The following is a 26,496-nucleotide window of genomic DNA, read 5'->3' as shown; positions in this document are numbered from 1 at the left end:
CTCAATAGCAACATGAAATTAGTAGCTGCCACATTAGGCAGTGAAAGTTGAAAACGTATTAACATATTTAATAAGCCAGAGAAAATTACCTTTGACCCAGAAATGATCATTGTGTCTCTGAGAAGGTTGTTGTTTTCACGGGCACCTAGTTTCTGGAACTTTAGCAAGAGTCTGCACAGGGAGGGTGAAGTGGCTGTCTAGTCAGGTTGGTCACCTGCAATGTGTCACAGATGGGACGGTTGTTCTCACATGCACCAAAGCAAATATACACCTATTTTCAAATTTTCAGGAATCATAATGATTAGTGTTTATTGTGGAAATGAACAACGTGATATGAACATTCTGTCGACTGGATGTTTCTCCCCAAAATTCATATGTTAAAACCCAATCTCCAATGTGATGGTATTAGGAGGTGTGGCCTTTGGGAGGTAATTAGATCATGAGGGTGGAGCCCTCATGGATGGAGTATGAGTCCTTATAATGAAGACTCCAGAGAGTTCCATCGATCCGTCCATCACATGAGGACACTGTCAGAAGATGGCCATCTATGAAGTGCTGCTCACCAGACACAGAATCTTCCTGCACTTTGATCCTGGATTTCCCAGTCTCTAGAACTGTGAGAAATATGTTTCTGTTGCTTATTAGTCATCCAGTCTCTAGTGCTCTAAGATTCCAAATGGACTAAAACAGAGAATAAGTCATGGACTAAATGTTGCCATGGCTTGTCTTAAACCACAAAAGCCTTTAAACCCTTAGCTGAGAAAGACTCCAGGTGAGACTTCTGGGGGTATGAGTAGGGATTCAAAAAGTGGTCCTGCTATCTTTCTCAATTTTACCATCCCTTTGAGATTCTCTCTTTGGTTACTAGTGTATCTTGCATCCCTATCTAAATGAAGGACATATCAAATGTATAGAAAATCATGGCTGGCTAGTCTCTTAGTTGTCTTGGGCTGCTAAAATAAAATGGCATACACTGGGTGGCTTAAATAACAAAAACTTGTTTTCTCAGTACTGAAGACTGAAAGTCTATGATCATGGTGCCAACATGGCTGAGTTCTGGTGATGGTTCCCCTCCTAGCTTGCAGATGGCTGCCTTCTCACCATGTCCTCACTGGGCAGAGAAAGAGCAAATTTCTCTGGTATCTCTTTATATGAGGGTGCTAATCCCATTGTGAGGATCCTATCCTCATGACCTCATCTAAACCTTATTATCTCCCAAAGGCCCAGTCTCCAAATACCATTACATTGAGGATTAGAGTTTCAATATATGAATTTTTCGGTGACATGATTCAGCCTATAGCAGTTGGGAAATGTAAGAAAACTACCTCAAGGACAAAAATGAAATATAGATAAAACGAAGTCTTTTCCTCAAATCAAAACTAAAAATGTTCTGATTCTCAGAGTTGGCAAGGTGAAATGGACACTTCCACTGGCTACTAATGAAAGTATAAACTGATAATCTTAGAAAAGCAATTTTGAGAAATGTATGAAGAGCTTCAAAATACACATTTTGATTCTATATTCTATTTCTAGGGAAATAGAGTGAAGATATGTACATTATCATTTGCTGTGAAAATTAATATGTATATCATATAATTTTTAATAATGGGAAAAAGAAACAAATGTCCACTCATTTTGAAATTTTTTAACATTTATGGTACCTTTTTGTGCAATAGATTATCAACCAATCTCAATATATGATGTCTTGAAGAATTTTTGGTGGCATGGAAAATGTTCACAATATAATAACTAGCCATGAATTTTTAAAAAAGAGAAATAAATTATATATATTATGATCCTAATTTTAATTTTGTAAAAAATATATGTATTAAGGAAAGACTAAAATTAAAATTTTTATTAGAGGTTATTTCTGGTTGTCAGGATGGTGGTTGATTTTTATTTTCTGTATTTTTTAATTTTCCAAATTACATCTAATATATACTATTTTTATAATCAGAAAGGGTTCCTATATTAAAACATAATAATGAAAACAGGCTTATGTGTAGGAAAATGTGCTTCCTTTTTTTTGCTTCCCGTACTATTATCAAATGAATTTTATTGGTGGAGAATCAGAAAAACATACAGAGAAAGCATAGGAAGCATAAAAACACTAATTGATGGGAAGTGCTGGCTTTTCATCCAAGGAAGTCAGGAAGTCAGGAAGGCTGGGCAGGTCGCAGGCCTTTGTCTGGTCTCCTTGGGATGAGAATCCTTTTCCTCTGGCCAGCTGGGGTCTCCTGGACACGCTCTTCCCTAGATGGGCTAGCCTCTGTTCCAGTTTACAATGGCACTTCCATAAGACCCTCTCTCTCTGGTTTCAGGCAGGCCTGTGTGTGGCTGATCGCACGCTGATAGATTTCCAAAGGTTTTTGTTGTTGTTGTTGTTGTTTTTTAGCAGAATCCTTGTTCTAAGAATTCCTGTAGGGTGTGCTCTAGAGGTTAAAAAAGAGCTTTGCTTTTTCCATTTATACCCATCCAGAAACATCCAAGAGCAACTCTGCTTTCATCTGGATTACATTTGGGGATTCTCATGAGTTTAGATTTTTTAAAAGATTTTTTTTCTTTCCGATTTAAAAAATAAATTTGAAACCACTGTGATCAATCACAGGAAATAATCTCTTCCTTCATGGTTCATATCTTCCGGGTTGCAGCAAGCTAGTGTTTTCCCTTATAGACCATTAGCATCTAGCACAGCTTCCATGCAACCTAGATGTATTTGTTTATACAACAGAAAAAAACATCGAGACCTTTTTCAGACCTTGGAGCCAAATATTTTTTAACTTTAATTTTAGATTTGAAATAAATGAACTAAATGATCAAAGATTTGGGGATTTGGACAATAAAATATGTACTTTCTATATATTATTTTAAGATTTGGCAAAAGTATACTTTAGAAATTCAAAGGTTAAAAAAAAACTGCGTACATGTCAACACTGAGAGCCTGCACCTGAATATAATTGTAGGGAAATGGAATACTGCCTTCTGATTCTTCACTCTCACTATAGTCATCATTTCTTTCTCTCTGAGAACTCTGAAATACACATCCTACCACTGTTGAAATCTCCTTCCTTGGAGATATTCCTTTCAAAAGATATTTGTATTTTAAAAAGCCATCACCAAGCTAGGAGTCCATACAATGAAGCCCTGTTGGTAGACTATCAAAAGTAGGTCATCAAAAGTATTTAGAAATCTGTTTCTTCCTCAGTTTCCTACAACTGGGCAGAAGTCAGCACACTGTCTACAAACAAGGCCTGCCCCGTAAGGACCAAAGACGGGCAAGATATTAAGGGTATAGTGTCTACAAAACTATTAAACAGCTACATACAGAGACTATATCTGAGAGTGAAAAAGAGTTAGCTCAGATTTCGGTTTAACATGTAAGAAAGATTAAAGGAATTTGCAAAACTAGATCTGCCCAGCAGAGGGCATGTTTAAGTTACAAATCGTGGTTTTTATGCAAAATTTTCCATTTTTAGAAATAAATACTTTAAAAAAATTTTTATGCAGTTTTTATAGTTTGTGTGTCTTTCATGATTAAGTTTCCAACCATATTTTAGAAATACTGTATTTTAAAAATACCGTATTTATTTCTAAATCACATAGATTCTACTATCAGAATTTTTTTTAGACTAATTGCTGCAAATACTTGCCACAGTTGTAAGAATCAGAATTACTGAATATGTGAGCAAGAAATTACAGGCTTATGCAGAAGAGAAGGCACTGGTCACACTAACTCATCTTGCTAGACCTTGGAGCTAGAAGGCTGTGGCTTCTCCTGGGGGCAGTTGTGCTTGCTGAGCCCAGCCCACCAATTCATAGATGCAGTTCAGAGACAAACCCATGGGACACTTAACCAAAAAGCATATGACTTACTAGTTCTCTAGTAACAATTCACCTACTCAACTAGGGATTACCTGGCCGGTAACCACCTCCCCACTGGGCCATGCACAGTCCTGCTGGGCCTGGGATCCAGTGTCTTGCTCTCACCTTATACAGACTGTGTCTCCTCACCTGTCCAATCTGCCTTAAAACTCCTCAAGTTCTGACCTTGAGGGGCATCTTCCTGTCCCTGGGGTCCCTCCTTAATGGTTAAAGCCAGTTGGTCCCTTTCAATAATCTTCAATATGTTTTTAGTTATAGGGTATCTAAAATAAAAATTTGGCACCCTCTACTTAAATGTTCACAAGACACAGAACTCCCTTTACTTTCACATTTTTAACTTAATAACATCCATAGAAACACATGCCAACACCATCTCTACCACAGATGGGGATGGTGAGCATTTCTGAGATGTCACTTTGGACTTGTTTTGGAGGTTGGAGGGTGGGGAGGTAGAAGGGACTTTGAACAGGGTTTAGGAACTTAGGCCTGCTGCTGCTGCTAAGTCGCTTCAGTTGTGTCCAACTCTGTGTGACCCCATAGACGGCAGCCCACCAGGCTCCCCCGTCCCTGGGATTCTCCAGGCAAGAGCACTGGAGTGGGTTGCCATGTCCTTCTCCAGTGCATGAAAGTGAAAAGTGAAAGTGAAGTCGCTCAGTCGTGTCCAACTCTTAGCGACCCCATGGACTGCAGCCCACCAGGCTCCTCCGCCCATGGGATTTTCCAGGCAAGACTACTGGAGTAGGGTGCCATTACCTTCTCCAAGGAACTTGGGCCACTTCCTAAATAAAGGTATTTCTGTATGTGATGCTGACATTGCAATTTTAAAAGCAATCTCATCTGAAAGAAAGAAAGAAAAAAAAAAACAGCAACAAGGTGTAAACTATATGTTGATTTTGATCTATTTGAAAGAAGAATGTGTTTTTGCATTTGCATATGAATAAAATTTTGGAGGATAGATAATGTGAAAAAAAATCCTCAAGTTCTGGAGGAAGATACACACGCAACACAATTTTGTTTTTGTGCATGGTATGGGCAGGGGAGGAGTCCTGGGTTTGTAGTTTAAAAATATGCTGGCTCTGTGAATCACTTGGCCCGTCTTTGCCTCATCTGTGAAATCCAGAAGAATATACCCACTAAAAGTCAAGGTCATCCCTAGAGGGATTTTAGAAACACACTAAACTGTGACTCTCTGACATATGGCCATCTGTGTCTTTGGCCACATGAATGATCTTGCATGGGTTTGATCATGAATAACTTAATGGGTATAGAGGAGGAACCAGTCCTGCGTCCCAGTATGGAATTCTGGTGTCTTCACAGAGTGACTCTGACTTCATCTCTCACATTTATCCTCCATTCCAGCCAAACTGGTCTGTGCTCCTGAGGCTCTGCTCCTGCCAAGACCCTTACCCTTTCCTTACCACTTGAAAGTTTCTCCAACTTCTGAGTGTCCCACAAGCATTTGGCAGTCATTTTCTTCTCTGCCCTCAAGAAGAAATTATCTTCTATATTGTTATTTAGGCCCTTAGCATTTTTTTTTTTTACTATGTTTATTTGGGTATCTAAAAAGATAAACAAGATTTGTTCTCTCAAGTGTCTTACATCTACCCATAGTTCTAATAGACAGTTACTATCTTGCTGTTTAAATTATTGTTCTATAAATTTCTCTCTCCTGACCATTTCCCACCAAATGCATTGGTCTTAATTTCTTCTAGTAGACTTGGTATAAAGTCAGTCTCTCTTCCTCTGTCATTACACTGGCCTTTGAATAGTATGAGAGAATGTTTTAAAATTTCTGTTCTCTTTGTCCAATCTTTTCTCTCTAATGGAAGTGATAATAGCAGGGAAATGGTTTAAAAATGATGATGGCTTACTATCATTATTATCTGTTGAGTACTTATTTTGTGCTAGGAAACAAGTTAAAGTTCTTTATATACATGAATTCATTAATTATCAGGATAGTCCTATAACATATATACTTTTATTATCCCATGTATAGTTAAGGAACCAGAAGAACAAGAGTTAAACCCAGTGGACTCCATTCATTGCATTATCTTGCTTCTTGAAAGATGGGTAGTAGTGTAAAGGAGTAGAAACAATTGTCCTGGATAAACTCCCATTTGTCCTCAGTACCCAGACATTTTTCAGAATATCTGAGAAATATTCTGGACTGATATTAGGGAAGCAGAGCCAAAAGAAAGTGGAGTGTTGCACAATTGCTTTGTGAATTTATAAACCTGAAGAATACAACTAAGTCGTGGTGTTTTTTTGTCCTTGACCGTGTAAATTTTTACTAAGAAGACTAGCAATAACAAAGCCCTACTCATTGTTTTTTCAGAATCAAACATTCATCTTGCAGGCATGTTTGCGTATTTTGTCTCTGCTTATAAAAACCAAGTTAATGGTTTTACAGTTTTTATTTTCACTGAGCAGAAAAAAAGTCTGTTGATTCACTAACAGATAAGCATAAGAAATATGCTTTCTTATTTATATGGAGCTATGCACTATTCTCACATTAATATGTGAAACCTCAGATTTTTCTTTTGCCCAATAGGAAACGATGAACAATGAGATTTCTTATGTAAAAAGTGAGCACTTGAAGTATGCTAGTTCTACATGACTTTATTAGCAATCCAGAGACTTACCCTTTCAACTTGATTTGATTTCTGCAGGATAACTTTCCAGAAAAAGTAGTTTTCTGGTCTGTGGAACTTGGAAATGTAAAGAAATAAGCAACTTCTCATATTTATTAATCAGATGCCAGTTTCCTTAATAATTTATTTTAAAGGTGATCTCCAGTAAGGCACTAGTGTGATAAGAATCACCTGGGGAGCTAATCAAAATGCAGGTTCCTATGTCTCATCCTCTGAGACCAGGTCATTTCCTAGGTTATGCTGATGCAGATGTCCTCTGGGTACCAGACCAGGATTAAGGGGAGGGTGTGGAGCAGGGAGTGGAGGAGCTCAGTACTCTAGTGATCAAGGCACAGAAGTGCTAGAATGCAGATGGGCTTTTCATCAGGGCTGTTTAGGGAGTTGGCTGAATTCTTGTTATTGTTATGGTTTAGTTGCTAAGTCGTGTCTGATTCTTTTGCAACCTCATGGACTGTAGCCTGCCAGGCTCTGAAGTCTAGCCTCCAGGTAACAACTTCAATAGAAGGCTATTCAAATCCAGCTTGCCAACTTTAGTGAAAACACTGATCTCCTCTGTCACAATATTCTTTAGGTTTGAGGGAGAAGGAAATTAGTCCGCAGATGGCTGAGTGCTGACTGTTAGCACCTAGGGTGGGGCTAGGTCAGGAGGCAGAGGTGGGGAGGAAGAGACAGGTTCCCGACTTGCAGGTTGCACACCAAGAGGGGGACATGGAGTTACTGAAAGGGGGAAAATGTGTTATGCGGGTTCAATCAAGAGAGATGATCCTCTTCTTATTTGAAGGAATACTGTGAGAACAGCTGAGGATCTAATACAGGACCCCAGGCCTGCATCTGTTGACTTGGCCCATGGAGGTGGGAAGAACTCTGCATGACTGGAAGGTGGAATTATTTTGTTCATAAGAGAGAAGAGCAGGAAAAAAATCCAGCAAGAGTAGGTCTTATGTGGAATAAGGGCCAAAGAGACTGCCTCCTTCACTATACACACACACGCAGAAGACCCACCAGTGAACCAAGAGGCAAAGAGAAATGTCTAAGGATTCCAGGTGGTTTCTGTGAGATGAGTGCTGCAAATCTTTTTCCTCTGTCTCAAATGGAGAGATATTCAATATATGTCTCACCAATACTTTAATAAGAAGTTTCTTCTTTTGGGGGGAACTCATAGAAGAAAATAAGATAGCAGCAGCTTTCTGAAGTTACATATATGTGCCTTAAGGATTATCTTAGATATAATCCAATAAGTCATTTGTTTATCAAGTATATGAATGGTGCTACAGTTTTTCAAATATAACCCTGAAAATGTTATGAATGATAAAATTTGAAAGCATTTTTAAAAGAATTTTTGGATTCACAGTAAATTTTGATTTTGATATTGGATTTTCTCAGTCATTTTCATGGTTGAGTCTGAGGAATTTTTTACTTTAAAAAGAAGTTCCTCATAGCCAAGACATGGAAGGAGCCCAAATGTCCACCAACAGATAAATGGATAAGGAAGATGCAGTATATACAACCAATGGAAAGCTGCTGCTGCTGCTAAGTCGCTTCAGTCATGTCCAACTCTGTGCAGCCCCATAGACAGCAGCCCACCAGGCTCCCCTGTCCCTGGGATTCTCCAGGCAAGAACGCTGGAGTGGGTTGCCATTGCCTCCTCTGAATGGAAAGCTACTTGGTCATAAAAAAGAATGAAATAATGCCATTTGCAGCAACATGGATGGATCTGAATATTATCATACTAAGTGAAGTAAACCAGAAAGAGAAATACAAATGCCATGTGATATCACTTATATGTGAAATATAAAATATGATACAAATGAACTTATTTACAAAATAGAAACAGACTCACAGTCATAGAAAACAGTTACCAGAGGAAAAAGGAAAAGTGGAGAGAGACAAATTAGGAGTTTGGGATTATCAGATACAAACTACTATATATAATATAGATAAACAACAAGGTCCTAATGTATAGCACAAGGAATTATATTCAATATCTTATAATAAACCATAATGAAAAATTATATATATATGGTTATATGCATGTGTGATTGCTAAGTCACTTCAGTCATGTCTAACTCTGTGCAACCCTATAGACTGTAGACTGTCAGGCTCTTCTGTCCATGGGATTCTCCAAACAAAAACACTGGAGTCGGTTACTATGTCCTCCTCCAGGAGATCTTCCCCACCCAGGGACTGAACTCATGATGTCTCCTGCATCTACTGCATTGCAGGTGGTTTCTTTACCACTGAGCCACTGGGGAAGCCCATATATATGTGTGTGTGTGTGTGTGTGTGTGTGTGTGTGTATCTGCCTGCAATGTGGGAGACCTGGGTTCAATCTCTGGGTTGGGAAGATCCCCTGGAGGAGGGCATGGCAACCCACTCCAGTATTCTTACCTGGAGAATCCCCATGGACAGAGGAGCCTGGTGGGCTACAGTCCATGAGGTCACAAAGAGTCAGACATGACTGAGCAACTAAGCACAGCACAGCATATGTATGTATGTATATATGTATATACATATATAGCATTTTGCTGTATACCATAAACTAACATAACATTGCAAATCAACTATACATCAATAAAAAAGGGTTCCTCATATTTAAAATTGGTAGAAACCATTGATCTATGGTAATCACAACTATGTCTTCAATTGGACTGTGAAGTACTTCTCAAGTAATGCAAAATTCTGTGCAATGACTCTGTTGCCATTTATAATGGATTTTTTTAAAGAATAAAGGTAAACTGCATTTTGTTTTGGTCATTTGGTAGCACTGAATAAATATAGAGGGGGTATCTATAAGGCACATTTACTTAAAAAACTGTCATGTTATTTGACTTTGTAATTGACTGAACAGAAAGTCTATCTGTTGCTTAGGAGGAACTTGCAGATCCAGACACACTGATTCTACTTCCTTTCCCCAGGCTCTGTTATGTGGTCTACTGGTTACATGTCCTGAGGATCCTCTGAGGTATTTAGAGGAAATGATCATTGGAATAATGGAAAATGGTCTTGAAACTCTACTCTGGTGAGTAGTCTTTTGATTAATGGTAGGGAGATATTTTATTTTGAAGATAAAACACTCATTGTATAGTATCCAAAGAGGTCTTGCTAATGAATGTTTCCAATCTTAAGATTATTAAAGAATCTTTGCATGGGCTTTTAAATCCCCTAAACTTCAATAGTAACAATTTCTCCACTGGTTCCTAACTCAGAAACATAGCACACTGTTACCAAGAACATGTGCTCACAGGGCAGTTTATTTCAACTGGAGGATGAGGACAGAGGCATGCCTGTTTGGGGAGCTCAGCAGAATTGTGAGGGGGACTAATTTGAAAAAGTTCTCCAGGAGATTCTGACATGTTTATCCCAAGGGGAAGTGTTTTTCCTTCCCTTCCCCTCCACCGTTTAAAATCACAGATTTAATTATGGAACTAACAACTATGAAATGAAATGATTTTTTGACTACATCTTATGATTTTTTAAAGGGATATGTGCATTGATCCATTAATGAAACCAAAAATTCGGAGACTGTCTGAAACTTACCTGGAACAACTTTTTGGACTGGATGATCAGCTGGTAAGTATTATTAACCAAACATTCTATGCTATACGTCTTAAGTTTGGATGGAAGCTCTCAAATAGATTTTAGATTTCATGAGAGGTATGAGGTCAAATTGTTTTTGAAATTGAGGAACTCAGGAAAGTGAAGGAACATTTCATACATATATACAAACACATACACACAAAGCAACACTCATAGTAACCTCCCCAAACTTCCAAGAAGCATTTGGAGAGGCAGTTATTATTCATCTTTCTGATAAAATCTTCTCATTAAATTTCCCCCTTTTTCCTTCTGCCCCTCTCTTGCATCTTTACAATGGTAAAAAAAGAAAAAATAGCATTATGGAAAGCTTTAAAGGAGGATAGTTTCTTTCCATTCTAATCTACTTCCTCTGTATTCCATCCTCCTCCATTTTCTTTGCTGTCTGTCCAGGAATTATGCTACAAAAATATGGCTGAAACATTAATAAGACCTAACTTAAAAGCCAGACCAACTTAATGAGAGGAACAACCAGCTCCAACAGTTGGTTTTGATCCTGTAAAGAGGGCAAGGAAGTACTGCAGGATATGGAGACTTTTAGAACAAAGATTGTGTAACTGAGAGAAGGTAAAATAACAAAAGGCATGTGGGGAGAGAAACAGCAACATGAATTAGATGTGTGATATCTCTAGATGCCTCACCAGTGTCTCGGTGAGCGTAGGCAGGGCTAGTTGCTGGTGAAGCCAGGCATTGAAAAGTGCAGTCAAAGTCATGGTTACAGTGAATGCTGAGAGCCAGGAATGAACTGAAGAGTCATTTAGAAGAATGGGTGGAGGGGCTTCCCTGTTGGCTCAGTGGTAAAGAATCCACCCACCAACGCAAGAGACTCAAGTTTGATACCTGATCCAGGAAGATCCCACATGCCTCAGCGACTCAGCCCATCGGCCACCATCTACTGAGCCTGTTCTCTAGAGCTGGGGAACCACAACTGTTGAAGCTCAGTGCCCTCGGGCCTGTGCTCCGCAACAAAAGAAGTCACTGCGGTAAGAAGCCTGTGCGATGCTGAGTGGCCCTTGCTCGCTGCAACTAGAGAAAAGCCCGAGCAGCAACAAAGACCCAGCACAGCCAGAAATAAAGTGTTAGTCACTCAGTCGTGTCCGACTCTTTGCAATGGACTGTACCCTGCCAGGCTTCTCTGTCCATGGAGTTCTCCAGGCAAGAATACTGGAGTGGGTTGCCATTCCCTTCTCTAGAGGATCTTCCCCACCCAGGGATCGAACCTGTGTCTCTTGCATCTCCTACATTGCGGGTGTATTCTTTACCACTGAGCCACCAGGGAAAACAAATAAATTTTAAAACTTGTTTAAAAAAAAAAAGAAGAAGAAGAAGAAGGATGGGTAGAGAGTAATATTGGATCCTAACCAGTGTCTGCAACTGCTGCTGCTGCTAGGTCCCTTCAGTCGTGTCCGACTCTGTGCGACCCCATAGACGGCAGCCCACCAGGCTCCCCCGTCCCTGGGATTCTCCAGGCAAGAACACTGGAGTGGGAAGCCATTTCCTTCTCCAACGCATGAAAGTGAAACAATAAAGTGAAGTCGCTCAGTCGTGTCCGACTCCTAGCGACCCCATGGACTGCAGTGCACCAGGCCCCTCTGTCCATGGGATTTTTCCAGGCAAGAGTACTGGAGTGGGTTGCCATTGCCTTCTCCCGTGTCTGCAACAGAGAGATACGAATAGAGGGATGGGATATTTCTGTCAAGCCTGGGATGATTCTGAGGCACCAGTACACTGGGAAGAACCCATTTGTTTGATCATAGATGATCTGCATCATATGTGAGTCTCAATGACTTTATCAAGCACAGAATTTTGATCCACTATAGAGTACAGACATCTGCAAAGTGTGTTCTTAGAGGTGTTTTGGGGCAATCTCAGGAGCTGGAGAGGGAAGATCCAGGGGATGGCATTCTTAGTCCTCTCCTCTTCACCCCTTATCCTCTAGAATAGTCCTGCATTGAGAATAATGTCACATGAAAAAAAGCTTGAAAAACCACTGCTGTAAAATACTAAAATTATTATAAACCACTGATCTAGAAGGGTAAACGTTGGCAATATTTTGAAACTGACCTCATAAAACACAATCAGATTGTGTCCCATGTCTAGCTATAACCCTATAGAGAATCTTTAAAAGTTTGCACAGAATTCTGAGAGACACTGTAGCTACTTCAAATTTCATGACATTAAAAGTACAAAATACTGGTGCTGATCCAGATTTAGAATGGGATATGAAAATTCACCAAGGCATAGAAAGAATGCCCACTTCATAAGTCAGAAAAAAACAGAAACTAGAAATAATTTTGCAAACTGTAAATCTGTGTTGTTGTTCAGTCGCTAAGTCCTGTCTGACTCTTTGCAACCCCATGGACTGTAGCATACCAGGCTCCCTTGTACTTCACTGTCTCCTGGAGTTTGCTCAGATTTATGTCCCTTGAGTTGGTGATACTATCTAACTATCTCATCCTCCACCACCCTCTTCTCCTTTTGCCTTCAATCTTTCCCAGCATCAGGGTCTTTTCCAATGAATTTACTCTTCACACCAGGTGGCCAAAATATTGGAGCTTCAGCTTTAGCTTCAGCCCTTCCAATGAATATTCAGGAAATAAAAGAAATATTGATTTCCTTTAGGAATGACTGGTTTGATCTCCTTGCAGCCCAAGGGACTCTCAAGAGTCTTCTCCAGTCCCACAATTCACAAACATCAATTCTTTGGCACTCAGCCTTCTTTATGGTCCAACTTGCACATCCATACGTGACTACTGGAAAATACAGAGCTTTGACTACACAGACCTTTGTTGGTAAAATGATGTCTCTGCTTTTTAACACATTTTCTAGGTTTGTTGTAGGTTTCTTTCCAAGGAGCAAGCATCTTTTAATTTCATGGCTGTAGTCACCATATGCAATGATTGCTTCCCTGGTGGCTCAGTGGTAAAGAATCTGCCTGCAATGCAAAAGATACATACAGGAGACTGAAGTTTGATCCCTGGGTTGGGAAGATCCCCTGGAGAAGGAAATGGCAACCCACTCCAGTATTCTTGCCTGAAAATTCCATGGCCAGAGAAGCCTGGCAGGCTACAGTCCATGAGGTCACAAAAGAGTCAGCCACAACTTAACAACCAAACAATCCCAAGGCATTTAAAATTATAGAACACCAAATAAACATTAGTTGTGTTCCCCCTTTATTTTTCTTTCCTATAGTTATAACTGCTAGTCAGAGAGATTTTAATGTTTTGATAAAAATGTTTTATAGATCACAAACAATCGCAATTTTCCTCATTGATAATTAAGAGTGCTTTGCATGGTTTCAGCATTTTTTTATGGTGCAGTCATTATCATGGCTTCACACTACGCAGTCCTGCCCAGCAAGGACAGCCTGTTTACATGCCCATTTTAATAATAAGCATTTGTTTGTTATTCTTTGCCAAGAAAAGAATGAATACAAGAAACCATAAGCCAAACAATTATAAAAAGACAGAGAAATTGTTCTCATAACAGTAGATAGACAGTCTGTGTGTTCCAAGATGAAAGAGTTATCTATTGTTAAGAAGGAAAAATAACTTCACAGACTTGATTCTCATTTCTTAGGAAATGAAATCTCTAGATGGCCTACTAATTACAAGAAGAAAAGGCATTTATAGCATTAAACATTTTTATTATAGAAAAAACTTACACATAACTCAAAAGTGAGAGTATATAATAATCCCCCTTATTCAACTTAAACAATAATGAATATTTTGCCAATTTTCTTAATTATTCTCCTCTCCACCTTTGGTTGGGAGTATTAGAAAGTAAATCTCAGGAGTTGTATTAATTTTACTGGTAAATACTTCACTGTACATCTTTAACAAGAAACGGCATTTTTAGAGAATATTGTACTCAGTCATTCAGTCATGTCCAGCCGAGTGGACTGGAGCCCACCACACTCTTCTGTCCTTGGGATCTCACAGGCAAGAATACCAGAGTGGGTTGCCATTTCCTACTCCAGGGGATGGGACACCACTGAGCAACTGAACAGCAATAACAGCTCAAGGGGATCTTGTCTACCCGGGGATGGAATCCACATCTCCTGCATTGGAAGCAGATTCTTTACCACTGCACCACCTGGAAAGCCCTGATAGAGAACACAGCACAGTGCAAATGTCTATGAAACGTAATGAAATGAGTGATAACTCCTGAATATCGTCTAGTACTGACTACATTCAGATATATATACAGACTCCATATTTACTCCATATTTGGGTTTGGAAAACCCAAATTGCCTCAGAAATGCCTTTTTACATATGGTCCTGTTAAGTTGAAATCCATACAGGGTCCACATATTATACTTGGTTGTTCCATATTAATACCTAATATCTCTAGTAATCTTCAATAGTTCTTTATTCTTTTTTCCCCATGCCACTAATTTATTGAAGAAAACAGATCATCTGTCATGGAAAAGGTCCCACATTCTCATTTCCTCTAATTCCTTTCATTTGTTTTGTTTCTTGTATTTCCTGCAAGTCTGAAGGTAGATCTACAAACTTGATATTCAGGTTTGTTTTTCCTTTTGTTCTCTGGTAACAAGAATACTGCAGAGCGGATGTTGGGTTCCTTCCAGTGCATTGTATCTGGAGGCGCCCATGGTCTGCTTGACCCACTTTTAATGAATCTTGATTCTTACAGACATTAACTAATTGGTTATTAGTTTCAGCCTACAATACCTATATAATGGTTTTGAAATAACTATACAAGAGGACCACTAACCACAGAACTATGGAAAGCAGTTTAAGAAAATTACTCAGTTCTTTTTGCTTTTAAGATGTGTATATCCTACCTGGTATTTTCATTAAAATAATACTTTTTTGTTATTTAAATAATAATTGTTTGTGTTGATGGTCATCTTTTCTTTCTTTGCTATAATTATGCTTTTTCAATTATTTCTAACATTACATGATGGCAAAATCAAAGCAATAAAAAGAGTATTCAGGGAAGTACTGTTTCCTTTCCAGCCTCTTTATCTACTCTACTCCATCCCTTTCTCTAGGTAACCAATTTTAGTAGCTTTTAGCGTATCTCCCCATTGTTATTTTTGAAAAAAATATGAGCAAATACACTGTATCCCCCTTCCCTTTTACTTCTTACACCGAAGTATCAGACTGCATATTGCCTTCTATTCTTGCTGGCAGAGAGAGCACTTTGTTACCAAACTTTAAATGAAAGATATGGACTTAAAAAAATCTTACTGATACAACAAACAAAGCTTAACTATGAAAAGGAAATTTGGGGTTTTAATACTTTGGGAGAAGCAGACAGACCTTGTTCCCCAAACAAGATAACCATATCCTATAACCTTGCTGGTTTACAAAAGTATTCGTTCTCTTGTGAGAGTGGGTGGATTACTATTTCCTGAGCAGGCGTGAAGACAAGTGTCACTGTAATCTGGAAGGAATAAAAATTTAAAAAGTATAGAAATAATGAAGATATGCCGATATGCGTATGAAGATATGGAGATGATATCCCTTTAATGGCAGAAAGTGAAGAGGAACTAAAGAGCCTATTGATAAAGGTGAAAGAGGAGAGTGAAAAAGCTGGCTTAAAACTCAACATTCAAAAAACAAAGATCATGGCATCCGGTCCTATCACTTCATGGTAAATAGATAAGGAAAATATGGAAACTGTGTCAGATTTCATTTTCTTGAGCTCCAAAATCAATGCAGACAGTGACTGCAGCCACAAAATTAAAAGATGCTTGCTCCTTGGAAGAATAGCTATGACAAACCTAGACAGAGTATTAAAAAGCAGAGACATCACTTTGCCAACAAAGGTCCTCATACTCAAAGCTATGGTTTTTTCAGTCATGTATGGATGTGAGAGTTGGATCATAAAGAAGGCTGAGTGCCAAAGAATTGATTCTTTCAAACTGTGGTGCTGGAGAAGACTCTTGAGAGTCTTTTGGACTACAGGGAGATCAAACCAGTCAATCCTAAAAGAAATCAACCCTGAATATTCATTGGAAGTACTGGTGCTGAAGCTCCAATACTTTGGGCACCTGATGCGAACAACCGACTTATTGTAAAAGAGCCTGATGCTGAGAAAGATTGAGGGCAAGAGAAGGGGGCGACAGAGGATGAGATGGTTGGATGGCATCACCGACTCAATGGACATGACTTTGAGCAAACTCAGAAAGATGGTGAAGGACAGGGAAGCCAGGCATGCTGCAGTGCATGGGGTCGCAAAGAGTCGGACATGACTTAGCAACTGAACAACAACAACAAATGAAGATATGCAACTAGATTCATACTGTTTACTTTAGGATAAGTTTAGGTGTGAAGTTAAGTAATAGTAGCTAATGATATGGCATAATGTATGCTTTTCTGCTATGTATGGCATTTGAGAGTTCTAAAGAACATCTTTGTAAGCTTTTAATTTCATTTAAGTTGTTTCAAGGAGTTTCAGTTCAGTTCAGTTCAGTCACTCAGTCGTGTCTGACTCTTTGCGACCCCATGAACTGCAGCACGCCAGGCCTCCCTGTCCATCACCAACTCCCAGAGTCTACCCAAACCTACGCCCATCGAGTCGGTGATGCCATTCAAGGAGTTTACCTAATAAAATTTTCAATAGACATTTACATGTTTAACAAAAATGGATTTTTCCAAGTGGTACTGAATTAAATATGTTTATTAAACATAGCTCTAAAATACAAAAAGTAGTCACTGTTTCCCTCCATGTACAAAAGGCCCTTGAGCATTAAACAGTTTTTCAATAATATTGAGGTCAAAAAATAAAACTACTCATCATGAGAAATCTAACATTTTATGTCATGCCATGATACCTATGTTAGACCCTGCTCACTTCTTCATTAAAGGCATAGTTTCTTTTTTACTATTATTGTTTTTACTATTAACTTTTATAGCCTATGAAAAATAAATATTTTAGAACTGGGAGGGATTTAAATTAATTCACTCCACCCTATCTTAGTCTGTTCAGGATGCTATAATGAAAATATCATAGATAGGGTGGTTATAAACAAGAGGAATTTATTTCTAATAGTTCTGGAGGCTGGGAAGTCCAAGATCAAGGTGCTGGTAGATTCGTTGTCTTGAGAGCCTGCTTCCTGGTTGATATCTTCTTCTTATAATCCTACATGGCAGAAGGGGAGACTGAACTCTCTGGGGTCTCTTCTCTAAAGACACACTTCTTATTCATGAGAGCTCCACCCTTATGACCTAATCATCTCCAAAAAGCCCCACCTCTAAATACGATTCATTACATTGGGGATTAGGTTTCAGCATATGAATTCTGGAGAACATAAACATTCAATCATGTGAAATGCCAGGCTGGATGAATCCCAACCTGGAATCAAGATTGCAGGGAGAAATATCAACAACCCAGATATGCAGATGATACCACTCTAATGACAGAAAGTGAAGAGAACTAAAGAACCTCTTGATAAGGCTGAAAGAGAAGAGTCCATATAGTCAAAGCTGTAGTTTTTCCAGTAGTCATACCGATGTGACAGTTGGACCATAAAGAAAGCTGAACAATGAAGAATTGATGCTTTCGAACTGTGGTGCTGGAGAAGACTCTTGAAGAGTCCTGGACTGCAAGGAGATCAAACCAGTCATTCCTAAAGGAAATCAACTCTGAGTATTCATTGGAAGGATTGATGCTGACGCTGAAGCTCCAATACTTTGGCCATCTGGGGTGATGAACTGACTCACTGGAAAAGACCCTGGTGCTGGGAAAGATTGAAAGCAAAATAAAAAGAGGGCACGATGGTGGGATAGCATCACTGATTCATTGGACATGAATTTGAGCAAACTCTGCGAGATAGTGAAGGATAGGGAAGCCTAGTGTGCTGCTAGTGGTAAAGAACCTGCCTGTCAGTGCAGGAGATACAAGAGACAGGGGTTCGATCCCTGGTTTGGGAAGATCTCCTGGAGAAGGGCAGCCAACCCACTCCAGTATTCTTGCCTGGAGAGTCCCATGGACAGAGGAGCCTGGCAGGCTACAGTCCATGGGGTCACAAAGAGTCAGATACAACTGAAGTGACTGAGCACACACACAAATTAAGTAAGTGTCTTACAAAGCTTAAAATTAATGGGACCAATCACTACTGACATTAAACAGCCATGAATTTGGTATGTTTGTAAACTAGGATTAATGATTTGTAATGGCATTTCATTATCCTTTCATTTATTTCAAAATTTCCCCATAAAATTAATTAATTTATTAAAAATTTCCCCAGCTCTCAGCAACCTGGGATACAAGTAAGAGTGCTGATTTGTTGTTGTTGTTTAGTCATTAAGTCACGTCTGACTCTTTATGCAACTGCATGGACTGTAGCCCACCAGGCTCCTCTGTCTATGGGATTTACCAGGCAAGAATACTGAAGTGGGTTGCTATTTCCTTCTCCAGGGGATCTTCCCGACCCAGGGATAAAACCCATGTCTGCATTACTGAGCCACCAGGGAAGCTCAACATCTCATTGCTAACAGTACTGATATACCAAATTTCACTGCTTCCAGCCCCTATCTGGGTAACACAGAGGTTGGCTTTTCCTTAAAATTCCAATCAGTTGCTCCTGGGAATCCCAAAGCTGTTCTGTGTAAATTCAAGAATTCCAAGATTGTTTCTGTCCCAAACCTGTGAAACCATCTAAAAGTGGAGTCATAGTGCTGCTATTCTTGATTTCCTAAGAGCTTTGATGTCAACTTGAGGTGGAGCTTCAGGCTCCTTTATCCACAAATCCTTATGATGCCAAAATAGCACTCCTTTCACTGGATTCCTTGCTCTACTCAAACCATACCTGGTGGTCACACTGTTCAAAAGAGATAACTTTTATAACTTTTCTGAAGATGTCTAGTAAGTCAAACCTGTACTTCAAGACTAAGGCCACATTTATTTACATGCCCAAATAGTACCATGGTGTAGCAAGAACTTAAAACCTTTCATTCATTTTCCCACCAGTTTTGAAATAAAGCGCTTCTTGATAAAACTTTATTTTGAGGGTCTGCATTATTTCAAAACCTGGCATAATGTAAGATTTTGGTAGGTAATACTTTTATATCACATGATTCCCAACTTTCAAAATTTAAAGTCACGTGAAATTTGATGGCACTGTGCTGTGTGCACTGTACAGAAGTTGGGGAAATGCCTTTCCTTATTTTGTGTTGTACACCTCATAAGAGCAAGTTTTGGATTTTGCTGTAGTCTCTTCCTCCATAAGGCTCAGACCCACAATCCATGGGGCTGAGACAGATGTCCAGCAGCTCCCCCCTGCGCCAACCCCAATACTCTGATTTTACTCCCCTGGATTTCTTTCCCCCATGAAGATCAGAATTTAGTAAAGAAAGACTTCAATTGCTCTCCCATCACCACAGACAATTTACTTGTAATCCCCATTAAAAGCAAGAATTATCAAATGTCGTTGAACATGAGGCAGAATATCAGGGGGCACACAGGCCTTTCTTATATGCCTAAAACTGACTTCATGATCAACACGTGCATGCTATATCTATTAACTTAGCAAAGCATTTACAGCAATGAGCAAAGGAGAAAAATCCTTGACTTGGAAAAGTAGAATTCTGAATTCTGCCGCTACTGCTAAGTCACTTCAGTTGTATCCGACTCTGTGCGACCCCATAGACAGCAGCCCACCAGGCTCTCCCGTCCCTGGGATTCTCCAGGCAAGAACACTGGAGTGGGTTGCCATTTCCTTCTCCAATGCATGAAAGTGATAAGTGAAATTGAAGTCGCTCAGTCGAGTCCAACTCTTCGCAACTCCATGAACTGCAGCCTACCAGGCTCCTCCATCCATGGGATTTTTCCAGGCAAGAGTACTAGAGTGGGGTGCCATCACCTACTCCGTCTGAATTCTGGGAAGTTGGTATATATTTGAATGAAACTTATCTCTACACTCAATAGATATGACCATAATAGTCCCTTGGACTGCAAAGAGATCAAACTAGTCAATCCTAAAGGAAATCAACCCTGAATATTTATTGGAAGGACTGATGCTGAAGCTCCAAAACTTTGGTCACCTGATGCAAAGAGCCAACTCACTGGAAAAGACCCTGATGCTGGGAAAGATTGAAGGCAACAGGAGAAGGGGGCAGCAGAAGATGAGATGGTTAGATAGCATCACTGACTCAGCAGACATGAATCTGAGCAAATTCCAGGAGATAGGGAAGGATAGGGAACCCTGGCATGCTGCAGTCCATGCGGTTGCAAAGATTTGGCCATGACTTAGCGAGTAGACAACAACAAATGGTAAACAGGTGGCAATAACAAGAGAAAACCATCATTCACACTTAACAGTAGCCATGTACCTATAATAAATAGTTAAGAACACAGAGAAGGCACAAACAATGTCAGCAATCCTTGGTGAGCTATTCCCACATTAATGTGTTATTGTGAGTAACTGGAAGTGATGCCTGCATCTCTTTCAGTGTATCCCACAGTTTAGACTTTTAACTTATGTAGTTTTCCTATTCCTGCTTGTTAAATGAGGCATTCCTATATATATTTTAAAACAGAGAATCTCACTTTCTACTTTGTTTTTTTGAGTTTGGTTTCATCCCCCATTTTATTTATATTTTAAAGATTTTATTGGAGTATAATTGACTTACAATGTTGTGTTAGTTTTAGGTGTACAGCACAGTGCATCAGTTATATATATGCACATAGCCACTCCTTTTTAAACTCTTTCCCCATATAGGCCATTACAGAGTATTAAGTAGAGTTCTGTGCTGTACAGTCGGTCCTTATCAGTCACCTATTTTACATATAGTAGTGTGTATATGTCAATCTCAGTCCCCCAATTTATCCCTCCCTCATTTTCTACTCTTGAGAAGGCAAAACCATTCAACTTAATAGTGACTAGCCAACCCTGGTCCAACAACTCTATACTCCTGTCAATATAATAATGCCATAGTGTTTACCTTAAAATGCTTTAAAGTAAGTGCAATATAATGAAATTTTAAGCTGTGATTTCAACTTAAAAAAATAGGCATGCACAATAAAATTCCAAAATATATAAATGGTCTATACTTCTTCCAGAAGTCTGTTCCTATCTCCCCAGGCCTAACTCTACTTCCCAGATGCAATCACTGCTCTCATTCTCTTATATATCTTCCAGAGGTAGCCTCTGCATTTCATTTATTTCTAATGCTTGTTATTTCATGTCTTTCTTCATTTTAGATGACTCCAGAATTAATGATAAAAGCATGTACTTTTTATACTGGGCGTTTACTGAAGACCCACTTTCAGTAAGAACATGAGTTTTATATATTATTCCCTCCTCTTTGTGTTCTTATTCTAGAGATTCTCCATATGAAGAACAACTCACTTTTGGCCAGTTGTACTGATTTTATCTATTTAATCTTGTTTTCACCATTTTATATTATATATTTCTTTTATATTTATTCAGCTTTTACTTAGTTAGAAGATAGTCTTTGTTTCTTCAAGGTACCACTTTGTCTTTTTTTTAAATAGAACTTCAAAACTGAAAGTACAGGTCTATAATCCCCTTATCTGAAATCCCTGGAGACAGACGTATTCGGAAATCTAGATTCCCTTTCTTAAAATTTTTTTAGAAAGAAAATCTCTGCACACACTGTGTATTATATAACATCTTCAGTTGTGTCTGGGATGGCACATTGGAACCAAACATATCTGAACACATTAGTATTTCTACAATAAAATGTATTTGTATATTCTTGCTAAGTGAAATGAAGAAATACTATGAACTGTTATGTGTCAGATTCTGAGAAGTTTTGATGCAAAATTAGTTTAGGTCAGGTCTAGCTTTGCCTCTAAATAGGTTATGGGAGAAAAAAAAAGTTTCCATTTCAGAGCTTTGGGGGCTTTACAAATGTAGACAAGGGAAATTCAGCTTAAAGAAAATGCAAGGACTGATTGTAAATAAAACAATGCAAATAATTTAACAGCTTCTTTGAAGCTGTGATTTTTGAGGAGGTAAAGGAGGCCCAGTATATTACTTCTTCTCTTTCTGTTTATTTACTAATGTAGTACTGTAACTTCAAAATATTATATTCCTGTATTTTCTGCTTATAGCACATGGAGAGAGATAGCAATACCTCCTACAAATGAAGATGAACTTCTGGCTGAAAAAATGGAAGCAGCAATAGTGTATGACAATTTCAGACTTAAAAAACATGTATTACATCACTGGCACTCTTATGTGAAAAATAGAAAAGAACAACTTAGAGGTAAATCCTTATATAGTAACAATTGGTTTTTCTTTTCATGGATCCAAAGTTTCAACAAACTTAACAGTTAAACATAACTTGTACTAGAGAATTTATTATTTTTATGTCTAGAAAACTGTCATGAAATGTAAAGTCACGAATTTTAAGTATTTAATGAGATTTGTCTCAAAGAGTTTTAGTGTAATAGAAAGCAGGCATATTTTAAATAAAATTCTATATCTATTTGTGTGATATATGTACAAGTTTCAATATAAATAGGGAGCTACTATTAACTTTTTTTACAAAATAGAGAGTTGGGATAGATAGGTAGATGGACAGATAGATATCAAAATTGACTGTTTTTTATAAGCAGCTCTTTATTCTTTATATTTTATTTAATGAATTTCTGAGAAAACTTAAAGAAAAATAATTTTCTTTTACTTAAACCCTCGATAGTTGTCATGAGTGGACAGTGCATGTATGTGCTCTTCAGAGCAGGAGTAGAGATTTCATCCAGCTAACTACATATTGATCTGTTTACGGCTGCTGCAAATCAGTAAATCCTTTCCTCTTGATTGGCTCCTGTTGGTACCTCAGAGTGGACTCTGGTGATTTTAACATTAGGGTGGTGGTGGTGGTTTAGTCGCTAAGTCGTGTCCAACTTGTGCGACCCCATGGACTGTAGCCCGCCAGGCTCCTCTGTCCATGGGATTTTCCAGGCAAGAATATTGGAGTGGATTGGCATTTCCTTCTCCAGGGCATCTTCCTAACCCAGGAATCGAACCCAGGTCTCCTACATTGCAGGCAGATTCTTTACCGATTAAGCTAGGTAGTGGGTCTCTATTTCTGAGAGGAAGCAATTAGCCATAGTTAAGAATGGTGTCCCCAAGGCCTGCCTTAATCATCCTCCTCCCTGGCCTGGCCCCTGTGTTTGAGCTTTGGACCCCTGCTTAAACATATAAATATATATATATATGGCAATCTATTTAATCACAGGGTATTTAAAAGTACTATCTCATGACTCTACTTCATGGATAAATCTAGAAGTTCTGGTTTTATAAAGAACAGATTTGTTAAAAAGGAAATGCTATATAACTTGACATTTTGTTACATCTACAATGTCTTAATTTATAAGGGCAAAGGTGATGTTTGCAAGTTAATGAAGTCTCAGCAGTACTATATATTGCTGTCAATAGTAATCAATTTCAGATGCAATTAAAATAAAAACTATCAGATGCAGCATTGTTTCCTATTATAAACCTGATAGAATATTAATTATAATACCGTGTAATTATATGCAGTAATCTAATGCATTTTCTTCAGATGCACTACTGCGGATACAAAAGATGTTCCACTGCTACAAGATGATAGTCACCCTAAATAAATGGAGGGATAGAGCGAGACATAAGTTTAAAAAGAGAGAAGATGAGCTGGTATGGCATATTGTAAACTTATTTTTTTTAGAAACTGAACTTTGCTGTTACATTGATGTTGTCTCAGATAATAATACTGTGTGTGGAAAACACTAAAGATTTGAATATTATATACTTTTAATGGGGTCCTTGTTCTTTTAATTTAATAATCTAAATGCCTCCTCACTTACCCAAAATATTTCCTAATAAATTTTGCTCATTCATTTGAAGTTCAACATCAAGGAAAAATCTTTTTAACATTTCACTTAAATTTATTGATAAAGATGCTAAGAATTTTGTTTCAGCAAGTGTTTAAGTGGAAATAAGTGTTTAAAGTGGAAGAGAAATGGTTTGATATGATTATAATAGAAATAAATGATAGAGACTAAATTTATTCTTTTCTAGATAAGATTACATTTCTATCTACTCTTTTGAACATCCAATTTAGTAAATTAAAATCTTAATACTAAATTATCTTTAAACCTAGTGAATTTCTACACTTGAACCATTCTTAACTGGGACACCTATGAGAAATTAAAGCAGTCAAAACAGAGGATCCAAGCAAACTCCTCCAAACTTATATAATAAAAACATCTCTAGTTTGCTTTAGCTATCAGTATAGTAAATTATCATTTAATGATTTTTTTAGAATATTCACAGTAACTACTAGGAACAGATACAGAAACATGCTGGAATTTTTTGTAGTTACATTATTTAGTATGTAATGTTTTACTAATAGTCTGAAATATAAAGTTGGGATAAATAGGAAAGAGAAAAATAGGAAGAAATTAAACCCCGTTTTACGGTTCCTGGTGAAAAGGTGACCAGCGTGACCAGGCTGCTGTTTTATGTCCCCTTAAACTGAATGTCCCTGAGAGAAGACAGCACTGTTCTCTTTAACCATCCCCATATAATAAACAAGATGTTTTGTATTAATTGATATATATATATATAAATATGTATGACAGTGTATATTATATATGACATAGAAATATTATCCTTAATATAAGTGAAAGTGAAGTCGCTCAGTTGTGTCTGACTCTTTGCGACCCTATGGACTGTAGTCTACCAGGCTCCTCCATCCTGGGACTTCCCAGGCAAGAATACTAGAGTAGATATGTATTAAATAGTTAATTGAGTATTTAAAGAAAATGTTTTACTTTAGCTATGTAATTTCTTGGCCTAACAGTACCACTGCATTCACTAGGGTGGAGTGAGGATGGTAGGTGTCTGCTGGGAGGAGAGAGCCACGTGCCAGCTCTCCGTTGTGTGCTCTTCCTTAGGCTCTAATATGTACATATATTACAGCAAAATTGTGTGTGTGTATGGGTACAACACTTATTTACCCTTTAGTGTTTTTTCTTTGATTATGTGCTTTTAATGAATGTATTGAAAGTAAAAATGGGGATTTACTGTAATGACACATCAGGCAATTCTCCAAATTCTAACTTTTTTTTAAGAAAAACATTTATATATATATATATATAATTTTTTTTTTTTTTTCATTTTTGGCCATGCCACACAGTTTCTAGCATCTTAGGTTCCTCAGCCAGGGACCTTAAACCTGGGCTCTTGATAGTGAGAGGGTGGAGTCCTAACCACTGGATCAGAGAAAAAGTCCCCTGACTCGCCTCTTACAGCTCCAGGGTAAACCTTACCCTTCCATGCTCCAGGTATCAGTCCTGTCATTACCAGAACCTTGACTCTGTGGGTTTCAGCTTTCTCATTTCCACAAGAGAAGGCTGGACCACATCTTCAAGGTGCTGCCTATGCCAGTATTGTATGACAGCCAGTGGAAATGATCTATAATGCTTTGGTGGTTCAGAGACTATTACATATGCTCTGGACAATGATAATTTATATAATGACAATGATGATAATAATGTTTAATTGGTGCTATCATTGTATCAAGCATTGTGCTTTATATGTATCATCTCATTTAGTCCTTACAACAATTCCATGGAATCTGTAAATTATTTTCATGGCAGATGCTAAAGCATGAACTTCAATTACAAAAATTCTCCAAGTTAAAATTCAAAACAAGTTCTAAAGAAGAATACTTTTTTCCTGAACAATTTATGTCTGAAGGCTTTCTTGTAGGTGGGATTCCTGAATTTGACATTTCACAGTTACCCAAGAGAGCAATATTACAGGTTCGTATGAATTCATGTCTTAACTAGTTGTTTTGATAATGTTTTCTTAAAGAGTGGTTTTATGAACCTTGTATGAATGATGGAAACCATATTTTGAAGAAAAAATATTTTTTACAACTACCTTTGGGCTATCTCAGTTTTTGGAAGTCATCCATTTGGATGGCTGTAAATTGTTATAATAATCAAAAATGGAGAAATTAAAGAAATAGTAAATAAGAATGAAAAAAATGTCTTTCTTTCCTTCCTCGTTCAAGAACATGTTATCATTTAAGGTACAACAGATTTTAGATACTTCACTGCATACCTTTTAATCTCTAATCCTTAATCCTTTAACTTTAAATGTTACACCTATACTCTGGAATGTAAATGGGGCTTGTCATAATGCAACTTTCAGTTAGTTAAATATATTCATGCCTCTCATCTTTCTTCCCTAGATTGTGAGTTCATAAAAACAAGAATCATGTATCTATATCTTATAACTCATTGAACTGATCTCTGAAATATAAACCATAATTCCAACTACTGGTTATATTCTGTCCTATTTTGATAAATATGTAATCCCTATTTTGTGGGACTACTGATAAATGGTGGAAGAGTTGTAAAATGTCACCTTATTCTG

At 38.1% G+C, this 26,496-nt stretch overlaps 1 protein-coding gene across 1 annotated transcript in view; it reads left to right on the top strand.

The window, feature by feature from the left end:
- FBXL13 (F-box and leucine rich repeat protein 13) overlaps positions 1 to 26,496 on the top strand; it is a 216,741-nt gene that overhangs the window by 7,185 nt on the left and 183,060 nt on the right. The window contains exons 2-7 of the mRNA XM_055590169.1: positions 9,449 to 9,552; positions 10,013 to 10,103; positions 21,303 to 21,370; positions 22,179 to 22,333; positions 23,636 to 23,745; positions 25,713 to 25,877. Of these exons, the coding sequence (XP_055446144.1) occupies positions 9,449 to 9,552; positions 10,013 to 10,103; positions 21,303 to 21,370; positions 22,179 to 22,333; positions 23,636 to 23,745; positions 25,713 to 25,877 (693 nt within the window). The remainder of the gene's footprint in view (positions 1 to 9,448; positions 9,553 to 10,012; positions 10,104 to 21,302; positions 21,371 to 22,178; positions 22,334 to 23,635; positions 23,746 to 25,712; positions 25,878 to 26,496) is intronic.

The sequence above is a fragment of the Bubalus kerabau genome, chromosome 8 (genome assembly GCF_029407905.1).
Source record: "Bubalus kerabau isolate K-KA32 ecotype Philippines breed swamp buffalo chromosome 8, PCC_UOA_SB_1v2, whole genome shotgun sequence".
Classification (NCBI taxonomy): domain Eukaryota; kingdom Metazoa; phylum Chordata; class Mammalia; order Artiodactyla; family Bovidae; genus Bubalus; species Bubalus kerabau.
The sequence above is the reverse complement of the archived record's forward strand: the minus strand, read 5'-3'. Positions and strand labels throughout refer to the sequence as shown.